The sequence below is a fragment of the Neolamprologus brichardi genome, chromosome 14 (assembly GCF_056152115.1).
Source record: "Neolamprologus brichardi isolate AB-2024 chromosome 14, ASM5615211v1, whole genome shotgun sequence".
Taxonomy (NCBI): domain Eukaryota; kingdom Metazoa; phylum Chordata; class Actinopteri; order Cichliformes; family Cichlidae; genus Neolamprologus; species Neolamprologus brichardi.
Genome location: NC_142117.1, coordinates 15,147,605 through 15,171,493, shown reverse-complemented (window position 1 = coordinate 15,171,493; position 23,889 = coordinate 15,147,605). Strand labels below are relative to the sequence as shown.

The 23,889-nt window shown below is 40.0% G+C and overlaps 1 protein-coding gene across 2 annotated transcripts in view; it reads right to left on the bottom strand.

Annotated features, from left to right (window-relative positions):
* Window positions 1-23,889, bottom strand: part of veph1 (ventricular zone expressed PH domain-containing 1) — a 100,661-nt gene that overhangs the window by 13,408 nt on the left and 63,364 nt on the right. For both annotated transcript variants that reach the window (XM_087850876.1, XM_087850877.1), the window contains one exon: window positions 14,616-14,733. In XM_087850876.1, coding sequence (XP_087707002.1) covers window positions 14,616-14,733 — 118 coding nt within the window. The remainder of the gene's footprint in view (window positions 1-14,615; window positions 14,734-23,889) is intronic.

Below are 23,889 nucleotides of genomic sequence, written 5' to 3'. Positions count from 1 at the left end.
ACTTGGTATAAACCACCCCTTCAAACTTGGTATTGACCTCTACTACTCTGCCCGCCAAGAACTTCTTTCAGGTCTTTTCCCCAAACAAGATGGCGTGTTGGAGGTGTGGGATTTGTTTTGTTTTTGTTGCCTTAACAGTAAAGTCTCTTTTGAGCCATATTAATACAATTCATAGCAGTAGTCCAGACTTTTGTGTGATATGTGGGATGGTTGTACCGAGGAATACAGGAACCTAATCTAGTGCTAATACATTATTTAACTTTTTAATATGAACTAGACTATGGAACACCAAAGTGTTAAAACGTGTCATTTAATTTTTATTTTACATTGTGTATTTTTATAATATTTTATTAAATATTTATTTCACTACGATTCTTTTTTGTAATAATAGAAACATTTTGAGACACTTTAATTTTAAGCACCTGTTTAAGCAGCAGCCAATGAGCGTTCAGGTCCCACCCTGATTGCCTGAATAAGAAATTCAGTTGTTAAATGACCTCAAATAAATACACCATTATGAAAAACCCCATTATGAAACAAAAACAGACTTTGGGAAAAAGAGATTTTGGAATATAAATTCATCGAATTTAATAAAATGTCTCAAAAAATGTTCTATAATTCATAAAAAAAAATTTAATGCTACTTTAGCTTCAAGTGACAACAGATTAAAACAATCCCCTGGACAAATGCTTATATTGATCAAGATTTTGCCATTCTTTTATCAAATTTATTTTGGATTTAATTGAAATTGTTAAAATACTTTTTGCCCCAGTTGTGTCTTCACAAACTGTGTCCAAACTAAAAAAATGATAGAAGATTACATGCTGCATCTTCCCTCTCAGATTATTGCCCTGGGACCTGTAATTTGTCATACGTGTATGAAATAGAGTCTAAACGCAGTTTTTTAAAAAAAACAATGGTCAGCCAAATTAAACTTTAAGAATGTGTGCAAGTCTCTTGTAAACCACAGTCAGCTGCTGGAGTGTTGTCAAAGTGAAGCAGGAACTGAGCATCCAATATTTGTAAATGAGAAAGGACTAGGTCCTGTATCAGAGGTTGCTAATATGGAGTTTTTGGTGATTGAAGATGCTATACATTATGCCGTTAGAGTAAAGTGGCTTATTTTACATGGTAACAAATACATCTGTGACACGTCTCAGGTCTAAATATACCTTCCAATGATTGACTTTCTTATTTCAAGGAAAAAGGTGAATGTTTCTTATTTTAAGATAATTTTTTGTTTTACACTCTATCTAAAAGCTATTTTTGCTTGAAATAAAGGTGAAATGGTTCATTTTTAGATTTACAGACTAAATAAGAAAAAAAAGGAATATATACTTAAAACAAGTCTAATCATCTAACACATGAGACTGGAAACTAGTTTGTAATGTTCAAAACAAGATGGACAAGATAATCTGGCTAAATTTAAGACAATAAATCTTGTTAAGCTACAAGAAATTTGCAGTGTGGGCCTAAACGCCGCTGCAGGTCCATATATCAAACGATCACTATGGCATTACTGAGAGTTGAAAAACTGTCTAAAGTCTTTCATCTTTAATAAAATGATCAGCGTTCTGCTCTACCAGGTGTAACAATTGAGTTTAACATCCAGGCATCCATGAAAACGGAATTTATGACATTTAACGGAGTTAGAAGTTCAATTCAATTCAATTCAATTCAATTCAATTTTATTTATATAGCGCCAAATCACAACAAATGTCGCCTCAAGGCGCTTCATAGATACAGAGAAAAGCCCAACAATCATATGACCCCCTATGAGCAAGCACTTTGGCGACAGTGGGAAGGAAAAACTCCCTTTTAACAGGAAGAAACCTCCGGCAGAACCAGGCTCAGGGAGGGGCGGCCATCTGCTGCGACCGGTTGGGGTGAGAGAAGGAAGACAGGATAAAAGAATTGCTGTGGAAAAGAGACAGAGATTAATAACAGATACGATTCAATACAGAGAAGTCTGTTAACACATAGTGAGTGAGAAAGGTGACTGGAAAGGAAAAACTCAATGCATCATGGGAATCCCCCGGCAGCCTACATCTATTGCAGCCTAACTAAGGGAGGATTCAGGGTCACCTGGTCCAGCCCTAACTATATGCTTTAGCAAAAAGGAAAGTTTTAAGCCTAATCTTAAAAGTAGAGATAGTGTCTGTCTCCCGAATCCAAACTGGAAGCTGGTTCCACAGAAGAGGGGCCTGAAAACTGAAGGCTCTCCCTCCCATTCTACTTTTAAATACTCTAGGAACAACAAGTAGGCCTGCAGAGCGGGAGCGAAGTGCTCTAATAGGGTGATATGGTACTACAAGGTCATTAAGATAAGATGGGGCCTGATTATTTAAGACCTTGTATGTGAGGAGCAGGATTTTGAATTCAATTCTGGATTTAACAGGAAGCCAATGAAGGGAAGCCAAAACAGGAGAAATATGCTCTCTCTTTCTAGTCCCTGTCAGTACTCTTGCTGCAGCATTTTGGATTAACTGAAGGCTTTTCAGTGAGTTTTTTGGACATCCTGATAATAATGAATTGCAGTAGTCCAGCCTGGAAGTAATAAATGCATGAACTAGATTTTCAGCGTCACTCTGAGACAGGATATTTCTAATTTTAGAGATGTTGCGCAAATGGAAGAACACAGTCTTACATATTTGTTTAATATGTGCGTTGAAGGACATATCCTGGTCAAAAATGACTCCAAGGTTCCTCACAGTGTTACTGGAGGCCAAGGTAATGCCATCCAAAGTAAGAATCTGGTTAGATACCATATTTCTAAGCTTTTCAGCGCCGAGTACAATGACCTCAGTTTTATCTGAGTTAAGAAGCAGAAAGTTAGTGGCCATCCAAGTCTTTATGTCTTTAAGACATTCCTGCAGTTTAACTAATTGGTGTGTGTTATCTGGCTTCATGGACAGATAGAGCTGGGTGTCATCTGCATAGCAGTGAAAATGTATGCTATGTCTTCTAATGATGCTGCCTAGGGGAAGCATGTATAATGTAAACAGAATTGGTCCTAGCACTGAACCCTGTGGAACTCCATAATTAACCTCAGTGTGTGAAGAGGACTCTCCATTTACATGCACAAATTGGAGTCTATTAGATAGATATGATACAAACCACTGCAGTGCAATACCTGTAATACCTACAGCATGTTCTAATCGCTCTAATAGGATATTATGGTCAACAGTATCGAATGCTGCACTAAGGTCAAGAAGGACAAGCACAGAGATGAGTCCACTGTCAGAGGCCATAAGAAGATCATTTGTAACCTTCACTAAAGCTGTTTCTGTGCTGTGATGAACTCTGAAACCTGACTGAAACTCTTCAAATAAACCATTCCTCTGCAGATGATCTGTTAACTGTTTGACAACTACTCTTTCAAGGATTTTTGATATGAAAGGAAGGTTGGAGATTGGCCTATAATTAGCTAAGACTGCTGGGTCTAGAGATGGCTTTTTGAGTAAAGGTTTAACTGCAGCCACCTTGAAGGCCTGTGGTACATAGCCGATTATTAGAGATAGGTTGATCATATATAAGATCGAAGAATTAATCAATGGCAGGACTTCTTTGAGCAGTTTTGTAGGAATGGGGTCTAAAAGACACGTTGATGGTTTGGAGGAAGTAATTATTGAAGTTAACTCAGAAAGATTAGTTGGAGAAAAAGAGTCTAACTTAACATCAATGGTACTAAGAGTAGCTGTAGATAATATTACATCTGTGGGATGATTATTGGTAATTTTTTCTCTAATGATAAAAATTTTATTTGTGAAGAAGTTCATGAAGTCATCACTAGTTAACGTTAAAGGGATGGTTGGCTCAAAAGAGCTCTGACTTTTTGTCAGCCTGGCTACAGTGCTGAAGAGAAACCTGGGGTTGTTCTTATTTTCTTCAATCAGTGATGAGTAGTAAGCTGTTCTGGCTTTGCGGAGGGCTTTCTTATAAAGCAACAAACTATTTCTCCAGGCTAAATGATGATCCTCTAAATTTGTGACACGCCATTTCCTCTCCAGATTACGAGTCATCTGCTTTAGGGTACGTGTTTGAGAATTATACCACGGGGTCAGGTACTTCTGATTAGAGACCTTAGTTTTCACTGGAGCTACAGTATCCAGAGTCGTACGTAGTGAGGAGGTGAAATTATTAACAAGATAATCGACCTCTGTTGGGGTAGCGTTCAGATAGCTGCTCTGCTCTGTGTTGGTACAGGGCATTGACGATGATAACAGTGGCTGGATTATATTCTTAAACTTAGTTACAGCGCTTTCAGAAAGACATCTACTTTGATAAAGTCCACTCTCCACTGCTGCGTAATCAATTATTGTAAATGTAAATGTTATCAAGAAATGATCAGACAGGAGAGGGTTTTCAGGAAACACTGTTAAATGTTCAGTTTCTATGCCATATGTTAAAACAAGATCTAGAGTGTGATTAAAGTGGTGGGTGGGTTCTGTTACATTTTGAGAGAAACCAATTGAGTCTAACAACAGATTAAATGCAATGTTGAGGCTGTCATTTTTAGCATCAACATGGATGTTAAAATCACCCACAATAATTATTTTATCTGAGCTCAGAACTAAATTAGATATAAAGTCTGAGAAATCAGACAGAAACTCTGTGTAAGGCCCAGGTGGACGATAGATGATAACAAGTAAGACTGGTTTCTGAGTTTCACAGCTGGGGTGGACAATGCTAAGCATCAGGCTTTCAAATGAATTAACAGTCTGTCTTGGTCTTTCATTAATTAATAGACTGGTGTGAAAAATTGCTGCCACACCGCCCCCTCGACCTGTGCTTCGAGATTTCTGGTAGTTAGAATGACTCGGGGGTGTTGATTCATTTAAACTAACATAATCATCCTGCTGCAACCAGGTTTCTGTAAGGCAGAGTAAATCAATTTGTTGATCAATTATTAAGTCATGTACTAACAGAGACTTGGAGGAGAGAGACCTAATATTTAATAATCCACATTTCACTGTTTTACTCTTTGGTTCAGATGTGGATACTGTATTGTTCTTTCTTTGTAAATGTTTAAGTTGTTTGTTGCTGGTTTTTAGTTTGTTTTTTGTCTTTTTGGAAGCAGAGACAGTCTCTATGGAGATGGGTTTTTGGAGGGGTAGCAGGAGGAGAGAAGCTGCAGAGAGGCGTGTAAGACTGCAACTCTGCTTCCTGGTCCCAACTCTGGATAGTCATGTTATGAGGGGTTTAATAAATTTGTCGATATTTCTAGAAATGAGAGCTGCTCCATCCAAAGTGGGATGGATGCCATCTCTCCTAACAAGACCAGGTTTCCTCCAGAAGGTTTGCCAATTATCTATGAAGCCCACATCGTTTCTGGGACACCACTCAGACAGCCAGCAATTTAAGGAGAACATGTGGCTAAACATGTCACTCCTGGTCTGATTGGGGAGGGGACCAGAGAAAACTACAGAGTCCGACATTGTTTTGGCAAAGTTGCACACCGATTCAATATTGATTTTAGTGACCTCCGATTGGCGTAACCGGGTGTCATTACTGCCGACGTGAATTATGATTTTATTGAATTTACGTTTACCCTTAGCCAGCAGTTTTAAATTTCCTTCAATGTCGCCTGCTCTGGCCCCTGGAAGACAATTGACTATGGTTGCCGGTGTCTCTAGCTTCACATGTCTGAGAACAGAATCACCAATTACCAGAGTTTGACCCCCAGCGGGTGTGTCACCGAGTGGGGAAAAATGGTTAGACACATGAACGGGTTGGTGGTGTACCTGGGGCTTCTGTTTAGGACTACGCTTCCTCCTCACCGTTACCCAGCCGTCTTTCCCCAGCTGCTTGGGACCTGCCGGGGAACAGCTAGCGGGGCCTACGCTATCTTCGGCTGCACCAGCTACAGGGGCCTGGCTAGCTAAGGGTGATAGCAGGGTGCAAAGCCGAGTCTCCAGTTCAGTAATCCTGGCCTCCAGAGCTGCAAATATGCTACATTTGTTACAGATATCATTACTGCTAAAGGAGGCCGAGGAGTAACTAAACATCTGACACAATGAGCAAGAAAGTGCAGAAGGGACAGGTGAAGTAGCCATGGTGCTAACGGGTCGGCTACGAGCTAAGCTAGCGAAACAGTACAGAGACAGTGAGTGAATACTTTGGCTATAAATTAGGTAGTGAGTACACAGAAAGTGTGCTTCGGATGAAGCACGTGAAGATTATACTGTGAAAAAAGAATGTATTTAAAAGTTGTTAACTAAGCAAATTAAGCTAAGCAAATAAGCTACTCAGAAACACCACTGTGTTTGAGCAGGAACAGGAAGCGATACTATACCACAGAGCGAGCGAACACCAAGTTAGCAGGAAGTTAGCTCGCTAGCTTCTATCTAAATACAATATAGCATGTCCTGACTGTGGGGTTTTGGAAACTAATTAAATTGTACAGCTCTGTTATCACTTCCAACATAAATGAAGACAGAAAACTAAACAGCAGTGACGTTTGTAGGGTTACTGAAGTTTGGCTTGCTGGTATATAATGATGTGCTACGTGACCGCTAGCGACACAGCTATGTTAGCATAATATAAACAAGCTAATTTTTTTTCCACTTGATAAAAGTTAACGTGAGTGTTCTCGGTGGTCAGGAACAAATGTAATCGCATGGCAGGATGCTGTAAAAGGACCAAACTTCAGCCAGGAGAACAACTGAGATAATCCATCCACAATACGAGGTTAGTCATTCATATACTGCTGCATGGGCTGGGCTGTAGTTACATCCTAAGGTTTTAAAAACTGAGCTTAAATAAATGATTAGCGGTAATAAAAGCCGAGGGAGGTCAACAGTGTTCACTGACTGTTTTAGGAGATTTTTGAGATTAAATAGAAGAAAATACATAACATTAAACATGTTAACAATACAAAAGCCATATTAAACGCAGACTACTTTAGGCCCGGAAGTAGGATTCGTCACGTCATCACTTAACGACCGGATTGTCCCAGTCGGGTTGACGTCTGCACATTGACTTGATTCTTTTCTTTCTCAGTCATTCTGTTGTAGATTTGCTGACGTCCTTGGAATCACTGCACCATTGCATGACGCATCAAAGCTTTATCTGTCAGACAGATGGCCTCACATTTGAGTTTAGAATACTTTGGTACACAGATGAGTTTGTGGTCGATTCAATGACTGCAAGGTGCCCGGGTTCTGTGGCTACAGAACATCATCACCTCTCCACCACAGTGTATGACAGTTATTGTGAGGTTTTTGTGCTGACATGATGTGTTTGGTTTTTCCAAACATGTTGCTGTGTGTAACTGTCAAACATCTCCACTTTGATCTTATCTGTCTAAAGAACTCTGGTCCAGAAGTCTCCCAGCCTCCTAATGATACTGTCATGAACTTTAATATTTAACAGTGAACTGAGGCCTGTAGAGTCTGAGATGTAGCTCTTTGGGTTTTTGCAATTTTTCTGATCACTGTATGGTCGAATTTTACCATTTTAATTCCTGTGGAAGCAGTAAGTGTGTACTTAGTTATTCACAGGACTGCATATAACATAATGTAGTATATACATGCACCACTAGCACCGTTTCCAAATAAGGCTTCACCAAACCTAATGCCAAGTGTCCCGTTACACATAGATTGTACTTCATTTTGTTCTGATGTGCCATTGTCATTGATTCTGTTGCCAAATCCGATTGATGGTTTCAAAACTGCTTCCAGAAAAAACCTCGGTGACTGACTCAACCTTTACTGGAAACCTTAGGGACCACATTTAAAAAAGAGCGAGATTAAATTCCAAAAATATATCCTTATGTAGTAAAGTTTTAAATAAGAGAAGAAATATAAGCTGGAAAGTGTTGCAGTAGAGCTGCATAAATGATGCCACAACATGTACAAAGGCCATGACAGCCACATATGTATTAGCTAACATGCTTCCCTAATCTTGCCCTATGATGTCACCAGAACCTCCAGTTGCACCCTTGAGAAATGCTGCCTTGATTTGACAAACTTTCACTAAGCCTCAAAACTCCATTTATAGCAATGACACTCAAAATTTCACCGTGTGATGAACGTCTCTCTTTTCCAGAAAATGAGATGAAAATTTCTGTCTTCACTGATTGAATGTGGGAGGAGGACACTTAGATGGGGCTTTCCATATTTTTGAAAGAAGTCAATTAGTCTTCCCGAGATTACCAAATGTGCTCAAATCCACACGTGGAGAGAAAACTGATGTAATCACCATATATTTTTATTCCCCTTTCTCTTCTGCTGCTTGCCAGTTAAGTGAGTGCAACAGCATGTTGTCCAAGTGAAAATACTGAACAGCCCAGGGAGCGCAGGATAAGAGGACACACTTGGTATGTGCTGTATTCAGGCATGTCCACACATACAAACACACACACACACACTGAACTGGTCATTAACGCACACTTCAAAGACATTCCAGTAGTTGAACTCAACAGTATATCATAAAGTATTATGGAGTTGTACCAAACACTGGCTGCACTCCATAATAAGTTGAAGTGAAAAGCTCTTTTCCTTTCTAGCTTTAAAAAATGAAACAAGTTTTGTGTGTGTGTGTGCGTGTGTGCGTGTCTGCTCTCGCCAAGTCAGCAAGTTTTTTAAATTTATTTATTTTTTTAATCATTGTAGCACAACCATAAAAAGCATTATAAAGTCAAATCTTGGCTGGGTGCCGCTTGCTATATGAACAGCATGCATACATGTAAATATGTGAACGGACATGTGAAAAAACAAAAGCCATCTAAAAGTAAAATATTCCAGTTGTTTCAGGGAGATGAGCTGAGTGTATTTCTGTCATTTACTGTAACTTCAGCTAAAAAACTGAACAGCTTTCAGTTGGACAACCAAGTTCCCAGCGGATGGTTCAGAGTTTACTTCTTGGCCTTGAATACGTTATTGCAGTCTTGTTTTATGACCACGTTCCTTTAGGTGAAAACATGTTCACGTGCCATGAACTGTACTACCATGACTAAAGCCGCAAAACACATTTCCTGTAAATCCAGTCTGGCTGCATAAATGCAATCATTTCCAGTACAGAAGTGCAATAAATCTTGCATTTGTTGCATACTGAATGAAGCAATTCAGGTCATTTTCTGCTAAAATGACCTGAATTAGGCAACACTTTTGCTTTTCAAAAAAACTATTTCAGTAACTACATATTACAACCCATATTGAAAAAAAAAATGGTAACACTGCATTAAATATAAACAACAGAATACAATAATTTCTTAATTACTTCATTACTAAAAATTCTATATTTACATATTCCAACAACAGTGCTCTGGATTAAAAGATTTGTGGTATTAAACTGAAAAAGAAATATAAGGCAAAGAATGTCCTAAACTGTTGAGCTGATGTCCTACACCAAAGCAAGACTAGCAGAACTCACTTCCAAACCCAGGGCACACTCCTGTCTAAAGTTTATTTAAATGTGTTGCTGGCATCAAACTCAAAATGAGGATCTAGTTTTGTTTTGTTTTTAATGCTATTCTCATTATACATGCTCCCCCTAGGCTTAATCTTTGAAAAATATAACATTTCTCGTCACATCTATGCCGACGATATAAAAATATATTTTCAGTTAGATCATGACGACATTGCTCCGTCGTTGCACTGCTTCCTCGAGTGCATGAGAGAAGTCAGAGAATGGCTTTTGGGCAACTCCCTTATCCTGAATGAAAAGAAAATGGAAATTGTGGTGTTTGGCAACCATATCCCCTGGGGCCTATTAGCTGATACCCTTGGTTCCTTGGCCACTTCTCTCTCTGACTCGGTTGTTTTAAATTTAACAAACAAGTGTCCTCAGTAATCAAATCTAGATTTTACCAACTGCGCCTTATTGCTAAGACTAAGCACTATGTCCCTCATAAAGATCTTGAAAAGCTCATTCATGCTTTTGTGACTTCTAGATTGGATTACTGTAATTCTCTCTACTTTGGTCTTCACTCCGCTCTCCTTCATAGACTCCAGCTTGTCCAAAATGCTGCGGCTCGCTTCCTGTCTGGCACTTGAAAGCATGCCTCTAGCACCCCCATTCTTCCTGATTTGCATTGGTTACCCATAAAATATCATATCGAATTTAAAATATTGTTGCTCACCTTTAAAATTATGAATAATTTAGCCCCTCGTTATCTTGTCGATCTCCTTAGTCTATATGTCCCCGGGCGAGCCCTCAGGTTTTCAGCCCAATTACTCCTGGCTCAGCCTAGATCTAGACTTAAATCTAGGGCTGACCGTGCTTTTTCCCTGGTTGCACCTAACCTGTGGAACAACCTTCCCTTCATTATCCGCGCAACACACTATCTTTACAATCCCGTTTAAAAACTCAGTTATTTAACATAGCTTTTCCATCTAGTTAGTGTCCCTATTTTATATGTGGCTCAATTTTTTTTTATCTATTTACTTGATCTTTTAGCTATATCTGTTCTTAGTAACTTTGTTCTTATATTCCCTTTTATTCCTGTATAATTAGTGCCCTCAACCTGATGACGTATGTGGTACTTTGTTAATAGTCTTTTATTTAATCATGTCTTAATTTTGTTGTTATTGTAAAGCACTTTGGTGTACCGCTGTTTTTTTAAATGTGTTATACAAATAATGTTGTATTGTATTGTATCATATTTAAAACCCCAGATTTCTCAGTTTTGGCATTTTACATGTTGTCACAGAGTTTGGTTTCAGTTTCAATTATAGGATTTTTAAGATGACTGGGGGTCTGTTTGATGGCTTCCTCAAAAAACTGTCATTAGTTAAGGTTTACTTGTGTATCCATGTTTGTTGTAACAGTAAGATATCTTGTATCAGGCTTACTGATTTCAGGTGTTCAGATACCTGACTGTCTGAGCCTGACTTTGGTACAGATGTATTGTACAGTTTCTGATTTTTATCTGTTGTGTGTTTTAATCAGAGCCAGGTGCCATAATAATGTGCTGGGTTAACTGAACTGTTTAAATACAAAAGAGTCATTTGGGCAGATTTGTACTCATCAGGTAGATGTGATACTGCTTTGACAAAAGGCTAAATTATCTGAAATAAATGCAAGGTGCAAAAAATCTGTAAAGGTGGTGTCTATCATCCACCCGTCCATCCATCCATCCTCTTCCGCTTATCCTTTTCAGGATCTCAGGGGTGCTGGAGCCTATCCCAGCTGGGCGAGAGGCAGGGTTCCCCCTGGACAGGTCGCCAATCTGCCGCAGGGCTTGGTGTCAGTCATTTTATTTAAAAAATGTACTTGTATTCAACGTAATATCCTCTTTCTAAAAGGACTGTTAGAAAACAGAAACTATAACATCTGTCCAAGTCAGATCAAGACAGCCATGCATAGAAGAAACATGTATATATACACAGTATGGTGTAGCCCAAAAGTCTTGAGACACCCCTCACTTCTTTATATTTTGTCAGGGAAATGTGAAACAGGTGCAGCGATTTATTGAATCATGTGGAAACATTCATCAAAATACAGACTGAAAGACAAAAAACAGAGTCCATACAATTCAAACAGGACTGAAAGTATGTATGACCACCTTTACTCTTCAACACAGTCTGAATATTTCTTTAAGCAGTCTTCGGGAATATTTCTCCAGGCTCCTTGAAGGACATTCAAAGCTCTTCTCTGGATGTTGGCTGCATTTATGTTTCTGTCGACATGAGAATAATGTGCATGCTACAGTAATGCTGAGGTCCAGGCTCTGGGAGGCCGATCCATGACTGATAAGTGCCATTGTGTGTTTTCAACTCAATTCAATTCAGTGCCAACAGTCACCTCAAGGTCCTTTATATTGGAACATAAAGACCCTACAATCATATAAAGATATGCTTTTACTGCATTGGCAGTGCATTTGGGATCACTGTTGTGCTAGAAAATGAAGCTGTTAGATATCAGATGTTTTCCAGCTGGTATCATATGGTGGATCAAAATCTGATGGTACTTTTCTGCATTCATAATTCTATCAGTTTTGATAAGATATCGATGAGGATTTGAACCAAGAATTTAAAATCTGGATTCATCAGACTTGCTGCTACTGATTTTCAGTCCAGTTCTTGTCTAATATGCTGTACTTCAGCATTTTTCCCTCACAGCCACCCTGCCACTGAGACCAATTCTGGTGGTCTTTGTTGGATTTTTCCCCCCTATTTCTTAAGGACATAAAGACATTTAACAGTATCTTAATATCTTATGGACACTTAAGATACTTCTGCTACTATCTGCTATAGATAATTTTTTAGGCCTTCTACCTCTTGTTCTGTCTTCCACTTCTCTGGTTTCCTTAGTTTTTGTAAGGACACCCTGAACACCCTGAAAATACTATTTTTACAGACATAAAACACTATTTTATGTCTGCTAAATTGTGCACAGTTGGCAAAGTACAGACTGTCTTTACTTAGAAAGTCCAGATATTTGTTTAAAAATGTAGGAAGTAAAAGTAAAAAGTTGTCAGAAAAACTCTTCTTCAGTACAGCAGCAAAGTGTTTGCGCTTGGTCATTTGTTATCGTTGGCATTTTTTGTAGATTCAACTTAATAAATGAGGACATGTGTTATATGTTCTTGTGACAGGCCGCTAGTAATAAAGTGCCTAAAGATACAATTTGAAAATGGGTTGTTGCTAAGTTATCTGTTATGTGTAGACAACACTGCTTTATCCTGTGAGTTTTTTTATGATGATTCATAGGGCAGTGTTAAGTGGTTAAAAAAAAACTTTCTCTGCAAATGCTACAACGACTGGACGGAATAAAAGTGAAAAAGCAGCCAATGTCCTAAGAAAAAGTTTGAAACACATGGAGATCAGCTGCTCAAGAGCACTTGAAAAATGAGAACAAACTCTGGCAAAATACAAAGACGTTGGGAGTGGCTCTGGACCTTTGCACAGTACTGTAGGCACACACAGACACACACAGAGCCCCACGGGGACACAGGGTATCACCGTTCCCCTTCTAAATCCTCCTGTAATGAAGAGAAACTGGCACGAGTCTAAAAAGGTAACCATCCATTCCTTGCAGTCGTTCAGCCAGGTCAGTGAATGCACCGGTTAGCAGCGGAGCTCAAAGAATGGAGTTCAATTGGCTTCTGTATTGTTTATATCAAGGAGTCTTGAAATGAGCCATATAAATGTCAATACCACTTAAATGTATGAAGATCATTTGTTTAAACAGACTTCTCATTAATCTCATCTGATTTCTGATTATTATAAAGAGCCAAATCCAAGTGGACTGTGATCTGTGGGTTATTCCAAGTATCCACAGCTGGCCTGAACATTAGGGTTAGCCAATCTAGACCTGTAGTCCATCTATTTGAGATTTTGCCATACACACAGACAGAGGCAGCATCTTTAGTTCTACCTGCCTTTTATAAGAATTTTCTCATTAGATAAAGCAAAAGAAAACCTCACAAAACTTGAATATGGCTTTCTGCTGATTCTCTAATTATTTATTTAACGCTACAATACAACAGTAAAAGTCCTAGTGATCTCTCACTAGGACTTTTACTGTAAAAGTTCCTCAGTATTTTTAATAAATGATATTTAAACATCTACAAAATGTTTAGCTTTAAACACGTTTCATGCTCTTTCTGATTCATGGCTCCTTCCCGTTTAGCCTGGTTCATAGCTCGTCACTTGCTTTCATATCTGGGCCAACTTGGACTTCATTCCATTAAGATGAAGTGAATACAGTTCACTTAAGCACATTCTGTGCGCTGCAGCTACATCTATCGCCACGCTCTCACAGACGGATGAGGCTACATACCACCGATGTTACTCTCACTCACTTGCGCACACATGGAGCATCTTACAGTTAAACTTTATTACACGACTATTATTACGTGACTAGATTACATGCCTCGCTCCTGGAGGGATCTCTGCTTGAGCACTCCAGGAGAGGTTAGCAATGGTCCCGAATCTCTTTCATTAAATCCTGATCGTAGAATGAGTTTAGCTTTAAACTGGCTTCTCTTTATTTGATTTTGGGACTATCTGGTAGTATTGATGCAGAAATGTAGCAAACTATGAATGGTTTATACATTTTTAAGCTCTGCAATTTTCAAACCAAAGGTGATTTAAGATTTGATCTTTATTCCAAGTCTTACTTCATCAGCACAAAGCACTCACTGAAAGGTCACCAGTCCAAAGTAAAGCAATCACATCTGAGTCATGGTGGAAGTGACTGACTGCTTATAGTGACTTTAAAAATGTTTAAATCAGGGTGGCAGCTGTTTTGTAAGAGCTGCTCCCTGCTCCACTTTCCTTCACTTTTCCGGGGAAAGGTCATGTGCCTCGAAGGCATTCTGAGGGAAAACCTCCCATGGAGCTCCCCAGAGAGAGAAAACTGTGCCCAAGAGAGCTGGTGAGATGACATGAAATGAGAAAGCAATCTTTTAAAATCCCACTTTAGTTGTTGTTCATTCCTCTGAAGACAGAAAAGGATGGGAGCCATTCAGGGGAAACCGCAGGAGGACAAAGTGTGTGAGGCAAAGTGTGTAATTTCGATGTTTGACGATATGCAAGAGCGGAAATGTACAGTGAAGTGTTTATAAAGGTGGAGGGCTTCAATTTTCAGATAATAAGAGCTCATTTCTTCATTCCTTCTATTCTCAGTGCCCGTCTTAGCGTGCATATATGTGTGCGTGTGTGTACCTGTAGCTTTCTCAGGGTTGTTACACATGAAGCAGAGCCAGCCTCCTTCCTCCTCACTGTATCCAAACAAGTCGAAGAAGCGCACCTCTTCTAGCTGGATCTGAAGGTTGTCCAGGTCCTGAAGGCAAACGGAAAGGAAACAAATACATGGAACAACTGAGCATCTCAAATACTAAACTGTCCTATTTAAACTTTATATCTGCTGTGATCAATAGTGACTGCCTCCATCCAAAGCAGCAGACAGTGCACAAGAGAGATTAAGAACAGGATGTGGGCAGGGTGGAGTGGGTGGAAAGGAGCGTGAGGGATGATTTGTAATATAGAGATAGCAGCAAGTGAGAAAGGGTAGATTTACAAGATGGCATGCTATGATGCATTGTTTGAGGTGGTGGCAATACCAAAAAGACAGGAGTCAGAGCTGTAGGTGCAGATGTTCATACTGGGAGTGACCAGGATGGATAAGATAAGGAATGAGTACATCAGCGGGACAGCTATCACGGAGAGATCAGGCATCTGTGCTAAAGCAGAAGAATTTAACATTAGAAAAAACTGAGTGGTGTCCAAGATGGATCATTGGAAGCTTTGGAATCTGCATGAAAAAGGAAAAAAACACATACAAAAATTAGGCTCGGGCTAAATGAACTCAGGTGAAAAAGAAAAAGAAGAAAGCAGGCAAAGGATGAGGACCAGCCGAGGACCATAAGATGACTTAGCCAAAACAGGAAGGTGAAAGTTACGACATCATTCTTAGATTTATAGTCTACATAGTATTTATTCATGCATTTAATTAATCAATTTTCACTTCTTTGTTTTTCTCACTGTTGTATATATACATGTTTATACTCTCTCGTATTATAAAACCCCTTGTGATTGAGCGAGTGAAAGAAAGTCAGGCACAGGTTAAAGTCCCGAAAAAAAGTTTTTTTATTTAACCCAAAAACAAAGGTGGTTAAATTATACAAAAAATCAAAATCTTGGGCCCATAAAAGAGGTCAAAGTAACAGAACTCTACTCAAGGTTAACGACAAACAATACTGGTAACTCAAACAAACTGACCTCCCTAAATGAGACAAAGGGGAAACTTAAATAGGGCTGATCAGCCCACAAAAACACACAAAACCTAACTGAAACTAACATAACGAACTCCATTTCCCCCCCCATGATCCAGAGTTATGGAATAAGCCAATTTGCAGTTCTCCATAGGCTTGCTCTGCCCCCTTTTCACCTCTTGGCTCATCAATCAAGGGACCGGAGCAGCTGTAACTGAGGTAACTCAAAAAACAAAGAGATTAAATCATACATAACAGTGTAAACTAAAATGTGCAATAAAGTATCTACTTATCTAACTATCTGTCATAAATGCTAAATATATTCTTTTTAATAAAAAAGAATAAAAAACATTTCATTTAAAGATGTGTTTAAGTGGGTTAAAACAATCATCATGATCAAGTTCATGGAAGAATTCTTGCACTGATTGCTGCACTTTTCCGGAGCTTTTCCTGAGCTGCTGGCGTAGCTGCGGATTGCTGTTTTTATTATACTCGTCACTTTGTGGTTTACATGCAACACACAGACCCTTGCACAAAATGCACTAAAAGACCTTTCAAAGAGTTTATAGAATTACCAAATGACAGCAACATCAGAAAGAAGGAACATGAGAAGCTCGAGAAATACCAGGGGCTCAGAGAAGAACTCGAGAAGATGTGGAAGGTGAAGGCAACAGTGGTCCCAGTGGTAACCGGAGCACTCGGTGCAGTCACCCCCAGGCTGGGAAGAGTGGTTCCCACTCCCAGGAACAACATTTGAGATCTCTGTCTAGAAGAGCGCAGTCCTAGGAACAGCTAAGACACTGCGCAGGACCCTCAAGCTCCCGGGCCTCTGGGAAAGCACCCGAGCTTGAAGGATGAACCACCCGCAGGGGCGAGCGGGGGATTTTTATATATATCTATGTTTTATTTAGATTATACTAACATTCCTGTGGTTGTTAAACAGCTCAGGGCATCAGCAAATACAAAATCACACATGCATAAGGGATTCTTAACTCTAAGAAGTAGCTACTTAACAAAAATCCTGAAAATATCAACTTTGCATCTGTGTCAGAAGAGCAAACAATGGAAGACTAGACCCCCACCAGAAATCCCACCAGACCTCCTGCACATGGTAAGAGTTATACTTCACTTTGAATTCACACAAACACATTTCAGTGACACTTGACATATTTCGTTTTTTCTTCCTTGGAGAAAAACATGAAAATGATCGATCACTACCATCAGTTTTGTTTTGTTTTTTTACATATACTGTACATTTACCATAAATTTACATTATCTTTAACTAAAACCATGTTTCTACAGTGCTGTTATGTGGTTTCCCAGATCTCTTTTATCATGATTGCACAGTTCAAACACAGAAACAAACCTACCGCATACACACGGCTTCAGGATTTCTCTAAAAACAGCTCTTGTACACTGATCATCAGTAAAACCTCTGACTTCAGCAAGCAGGCGAACAAATGCAGATGGATTTAAATGACTATAAGAAAAAGCTGAACGTAGCTACACTGTGCTGAGCTACTAGTGTGTTTTAATTTATCCCCCTTGATGTTAAAAAGGAAAGATGTCACATCTGATTCTTTATGTTATTACTATTTAAATGACTAAAAATGAAGGGGATTTGCCTGCAGATACAGATAAACCCAGACCATATGTGGTTTGGGAGAGACCGAACATCTGTGGGTTTACGCCAACATTAATATACTCATAACGTGCAGTGGACCGAGTGGTCTTCAGGAGAAGTAAGCTTCAAAATGAACAAATGCAGAAAAAGATTTGCAAAAGAAAAGCAGGAGCGAAAGACAAGAAAGTTAGTGAAAGGATAAAAGAGAAGACGAGGAGATGAGAGTCGAATGGTATGACAAATACGTTACCCGACTGTTTTCGCAATATACTGTTTTATACTTGTACTCCACTACACTGCAGAGGTACCAAATATGTTAGAAAATACAGTGCACATTTTTCCCCCACACGTAGTTCCACTGTGTTTCATAATTACGCTAATACGTTGCTAATATGTTGCTATCTGGAAATATAGGAGAGCGTTTATTGTTTTAACTGATTATAATATGTTAGCAGGATTTAGCTAAAGTATCTAATGTTGGCCATCTGCAGCTCCGGGCAGTATTTCCAGGAAATGTCAGTAAGCTGCACCTCTGGGCTTCAAACTGGCTCCAATGTAAACCCACAGTGGGTGTCACGACTTTTTACAGCCGTCTTTAAATAGCGTCAAAGGTGGGGTTATCTACCAATGGGGCGACCATGGCTCAGGGGGGTTGGGAAGCACATCTGTAACCGGAAGGTCGCCGGTTCGATCCCCGGGCTCTCTGTCCTCTCTGTTTACCCTACCACCTACTGGTGATGGCCAGAGGGGCCCATGGTGCGATATGGCAGCCTCGCTTCTGTCAGTCTGCCCCAGGGCAGCTGTGGCTACAACTGTAGCTTGCCTCCACGAGTGTGTGAATGCGAGAGTGAATGAATAGTGGCATTGTAAAGTGCTTTGGGTGCCTTGAAAAGCGCTATATAAATCCAATCCATTATTATTAAATGCTAATATAGTTAAAGAACCACTCCACCCGTTTTAAAAGGAGTTCTTATCAGGCTGTGGTAGCATTTGATTATATATTAAAAATATATGTTCATGCATTACAATTACAAATCAAATCTTGCTCTATCAGCAGTCACATCATCAATAAACACTAGTGACCTGCTTCTACTGGCAGCCATACATGCCTGTTTTCTCTTCCCATCATTCACCATTTGTCTTGGTTTTGTTTGTCTTTTCTATGTCTTTCAGATCTGTGCGGGCTTTTTTTTTTAATGTTTTCTGTCTAATTTGTCCTTCTTGTTCTTGAGTGTAATCAGTGGTTTGCAGCTTGTTGTAAATCCACTGTTTTCACATTCATGAAGGCATCTCTTAATTATAGACCTTGACACTCTTACCTCCCCGAGAGTGTTCTTCACTTGGTTTGATGTTGTGAAGCTGTGTTTCCATGGGAATAATCCTGTCAGCCACTTCGGCCGTGTTTTGTGGTACTTGAGGCATTTTTTGGTGTTGCTGAGCTGCTCAGTGAATTTATTGTTTTTAGATTTAGTCAGTCCGAATTTTTTTGTTTTCTCTCTCTCACACTGACAGGTTTATTTTGTTGTTTTTGGCCTAACGATGGCCTGCCTCACTTGCACTGACATCTCTCTTTGGGCCTCATATTTAAAATTATAGTTAAAATATATTAAACACTTTGAATCATATCAAATATCCTGAACTTTAAATGCAAAAAAACCCCCAATTCCTTGAATTGAAGTTGGAAGTCTGCACTTCAATCACAAATTGGTGATGTACAAAGACAAAAATACACAAACCGCCTTTGTCCAGCAAATTATGAACCTGACCTGATCTGACGGTGTTGTTCTGTGGATGGATGAGAAACCAGAACGACTCGTGAATCGTGTCGTAGTTTAGACTCACCTGAATCTCGTCTTTGTTGGCTTTACAAGTGAAAAAGAAAAAGCAGAAACAGCTTTTCTACGGACATTCAAGGAGCCAATTACTGAAATAGCTTTAACATCGTTTACCGATGACACAGCAAACCTCTGAAAAGCAGCGAGTGGAGACAGAAGCAGAGAGAAGATAAAAGGACCGGCTGTGAGTCAGAGGTTGAGCAACAGTGTCTAACAGTGAATGCAAACCCGACATCTGCTGCAAAATACAAGAAGAAATGAATGACCAACAAAGAAAAATGAGTAAGATCAGATGTATTTGCTTCCAGAGCCCATTACAAGAATGCCTTAAACTCCAGCGTATGTGTGTCTAATCAAATTATCGCAACTGAAAGGCCGTAATGCACGGAACAAACATCCAGTATGTGTTTTCAAATGTGAGCTTTGATGCTGCTGAGGTTGGAGAGATGAATTTGCAGCCGGGCAACAGCTTGATGTGGACAAACATGGCCATGTTTGATTCATCAAGCCCCGAAAGGTGGATTCAATAAAGAGATGAAGAAACAAAGGCTGGATTATGTGAGTCTGAATGTAATCTGTCTGTCCTCGCAGAGATTTCAATAAACCCCCTTTGTGCACCTCTCTCTATCATTCCTCTCTCTCCTTTCATCATTTTGTTTAAGTTTACAATTATATTTTCATCAAGATGCGAGATTGCCAGTGCACATGGCTGACGGCAACTGCAACAATGCTCAATGTACCAAATCTGCAAAACGTGTCTTTGAGATTGTTTTTGCCATTTAAAATCTTATCTTATTCATTTTTTTAACATAAATCCAGATATTCTAATAAACTGGGGAATGATAAAAGATTTTTTAAGAAGCCAAACTGTTATTAACTCCAGAAATGGAAGGAAAAATGTGGTTGATGAGGTTGTAGGAATATAGTTGAAATTTCCGTGGAGAAAACTGAATGAGACTGAAGCAGGAAGGAGGAGGAGGGAGGGGGAGTGTACGTCTGGAGAAAGGTGAGTGGATAAGAAGGGGGAGTGTTGGGAAGGGGGAGTGGAGGAGAGGCTGAAGCAATAAACAGGGACGTGCTTTATTTCTGTCCCTGCGGACTTTCATCTGCGGCTCTGTCTGGCAGGCCGGGGTCCTGACTATAAAACTCCTTTCACACGGGCACACGCAGAGGTCAGCTGTCTCCTCTACCCTTGTTTCGTCCCCGAGCATCTTTATCTAATCACAGCCTCAGCCCCATCTTTATCTTCGAGTACCCCGCCTTCCTCCCTCCTCTCCCTCCGTCAAACGTTATCTTCACCACAGTTGTATCAACAAACTCTCACGCGCTGGGCAAACTGAGTGAAACAATACTTTTCAAGCACCTCCTTCCACAGACTTTGCTCTGTCTCCTTTCGTATCTTGTGCCATGTCTTCTTCTCACTATGTAAGATAATCCCCACTCCTTAAGTTTTCTCCTCAGCAAAGTTTACTCCTTGCTAACCGCCCCTTCAGTTCCTCTCAGTTTCCTTTTCTCTTCATCTGCATCCCATCTGACCACCTTTGCTCCTCCCCACCCTTTCTGCTTCTCATTTCCTTCACTTTTATCCTTTTACATCTTTATTCTTTTAACCTTTTACTATTTTCCAACTTTATGTATTTGTAACTTGTAAAACAAGTGTTATTAACTTGTTTAAGGTTTTTTTCCCCCCTCTTGCCCTTACCTCCCTCCATCCCCCCATCTTTGCTTCCACCAGCTTTTCTCTGTGTCATAAAACTACTAACCCAAAATGTCAGAAGCTAAACACAAGCCCCTCTTAAATCACCGAAGCCTTGTAAAGCCCTACGGTCTCCCTTTAAATCTTCCTGTCAGTACGGATGTAACTGGTAACCTTTTCTGTCTCACACATATAACAGCTTTCCTTGTCCCGCGGCTCTTCTCCTTGCTGTCAAATCATGTGCGATGCTGTTTGGCTGACAGTGACAGGAGAGAAGCTGTAGATCTCATTGAGGCGGAAAGAAAGCAAAGAGGCAGTGTGATGAATGTGGATGGAGAAAAGAGTAGTGGCTCTCTTTCTCCTCCTTACTCCTCTTAAATTACACCTTTGTTTTTTTCTTTCACCTCAATACTAATTTTGCTTGTTTTGTGTTTACGGATCACCAAAATCGAAGCTGTCAGCATCAGCATGTTTTTACATTCTGCTAAGGTAATTTAGTAGTGGTGAGCAAACTTGTTTAAGTCTACCGGTGCAGTATTTACCACTCCCCGTCAATGCTTTGCACTAAGTACATTTTAATGTGAAGGCAGTGATCTTAACCGTAACAATTAACAGTCCATTTACACAGTATAATTTCTTTCACAGACATTTGCACTTATGCATTGTTGGAATGTTGTGCTGAAACTTTGCAGACCCTTTTCTAAATTCCCAGGCCAACAAATACGGCTGTTTAATCAACATCCACGGTGTTGTAGCTGTTCTTGGTGTTTAGTATCCTCGCCAAGAAGGCTTCAACATGCAGACTGGAGGAGTTGAGGACTGAGACACCAACCTTCTAATTGGCAGGCAATCTGATCTGCCTCCTGAGCCTCAACTAACTACTACCAAGATACGCAGTAATGCACCAACTTTAGGCAGTGGTGATTATAATTGTCATTGCCACATGTAAATCGTTCTGAAGCCCAGGAGTCACAGTCACTGGGTAAGCTGGTTTTCAGAGGGTGAATGCTGTGATCCATGACCTTTTCTAAAAACTTAACCATCTAATTTTTTCTATTGCTTTTTCAAAAAGCGAATGAAAAGGAAAGACTCAGTGTGTCGAAACAAAGAGCAAAGCACAAAGATTCAGGGTCCATGTCAGGATACGCTGTGTGGAGTATGGTGGACGTTAGCGGAAATTAACCTACGGCGAAGGTTTAATGCTGGAACAATCAAAGAAAAACACAGTCCAGGCGCCATGAGGAAAAGCAAACTACAGTGGGTAGCACTAGGGAACACATGAGGGAACAATAAATACAAAAGGTAATGAAGGTACAGTGGAACAGGGAACAGATCAGGGATACCGTGACCAGCAGAAGGTACAAAACACTACAAAAGTAAAACAGGAAAAAACTGAACATACTAAGACAGCGGTCCCCAACCTTTTTTGCGCCATGGACCCGTTTAATGTCAGACAATATTTTCATGGACCGGCCTTTAAGGTGTTCGGATAAATACAACAAAATAAAATGACACGACCAAGACAAAAAATGTGGTATTTTGTAAATATAATGATAAACGCAAATTCACTGTGTAATTGTGTAACTTTATTAGCAGCGTCCTCCTGAAATGCGCCAACAACATTGAGAGTAACATCCTCCTCTCTGCCCCTTAATGCTCTCTGGTTGTTATGGTAACCCATAAATATTTCTTTCAAAATAAGACACACAACTACAACACGGGAAAAGACCCAGGGAAACCGAGTTAACGTAAAAATCCTGAAAACGATAAATTTCGCACCCGAGCCTCAACTCTCGCGGCCCAGTACCAAACGACTCATGGACCGGCCCGGGGGTTGGGGGCCGCTGTACTAAGGTGATACACAGGAGCACAAGCGGGGAAGACTACAGGTTATACAAAATAAACATCAAGCAGAATGATCATGAACAAAACCAGAAACTGAAGCAAGGAACTAGGACTCAGTGACAGTAATAAATGTGGCACACAAGAAAATACGCTTTTAAAAGAGTCTGACAGGAACCTGATAAAACAGCAGTAATTGAGTGGGGATGAGAGCTTACAGTTTTACTAACATGAAATACTGAAAGTGAATGATCATCGTAAGTTGTAAAGTCATTGTTGTTGTTGGCACGTACAAGCGATTTCTCTGACCAAACACAACAACGAGCGTGTCAGCTGAAGCACAGTGTTATCAGCATCGCTATATGGCCCATAAATGTAAAAGATCACTGCATGTGTAGCTTCAGGGTCTGTGTTTTTATAGGCCTCCAGCTAAAACAAACAAGAGTTTAATGTGATCTAATTTGGGACAATTGAGATCATCAGGAAAAGTAATTCGCTCGTGGATAATCAAATCAGACAGTGAGAGAGTGAGGTTGTTTACCCTATGGGTATGTATGTGACGCAGGTATGAGTGTATAAGTGCTAAGCGCAGCTGTTTTAACATGTGTCGACATAAATGTGTCCACACACACTCCCAATTAAGTTTCCATGATTGAACAACAAGAAAGCAACTGGGCAAAAAAGGGAGAGTTCAAGGAGAAAAACCTGTTGACAAAAGAGAAAACAAAAGTTCGTCTCACATGTGATGATTCCCAAGACTTTTGGAAAAGGATTCTGTGGACTCATAAGACAGAAACTGAACTTAGTAGAAGGTTTGAGTCCCATTACAGCTACCATAAAACTAACACAGCATTTCCGTCAAATGTGGTGCTGGCAGTGTGATGATCTGGCGCTGACTTCCTGTAACTGATGGAACCATGAATTCTGCTCTCTACCAGAAAATCCAGAAGGAGAATGACCGACCGTCAGTTCATGACCTGAAGCTCAATCACACAGGGGTTATGCACCAGGACAATGATCCAAAACACACCAGCATGTCCACCTCTGAATGGTTAAAACAAACAAAATGAAGGTTTTGGAGTGGCCTACTCAAAGTCCGGACTTAAATCAGATTGAGAGGCTTTGGCACGACCTTAAACAGGCTGTTTATGTTGGAAAACCCTCCAGTGTGGCTGAATTAAAACAATTCTGCAAAGAAGAGCGGGTTAAAATTCCTCCACAGTGATGC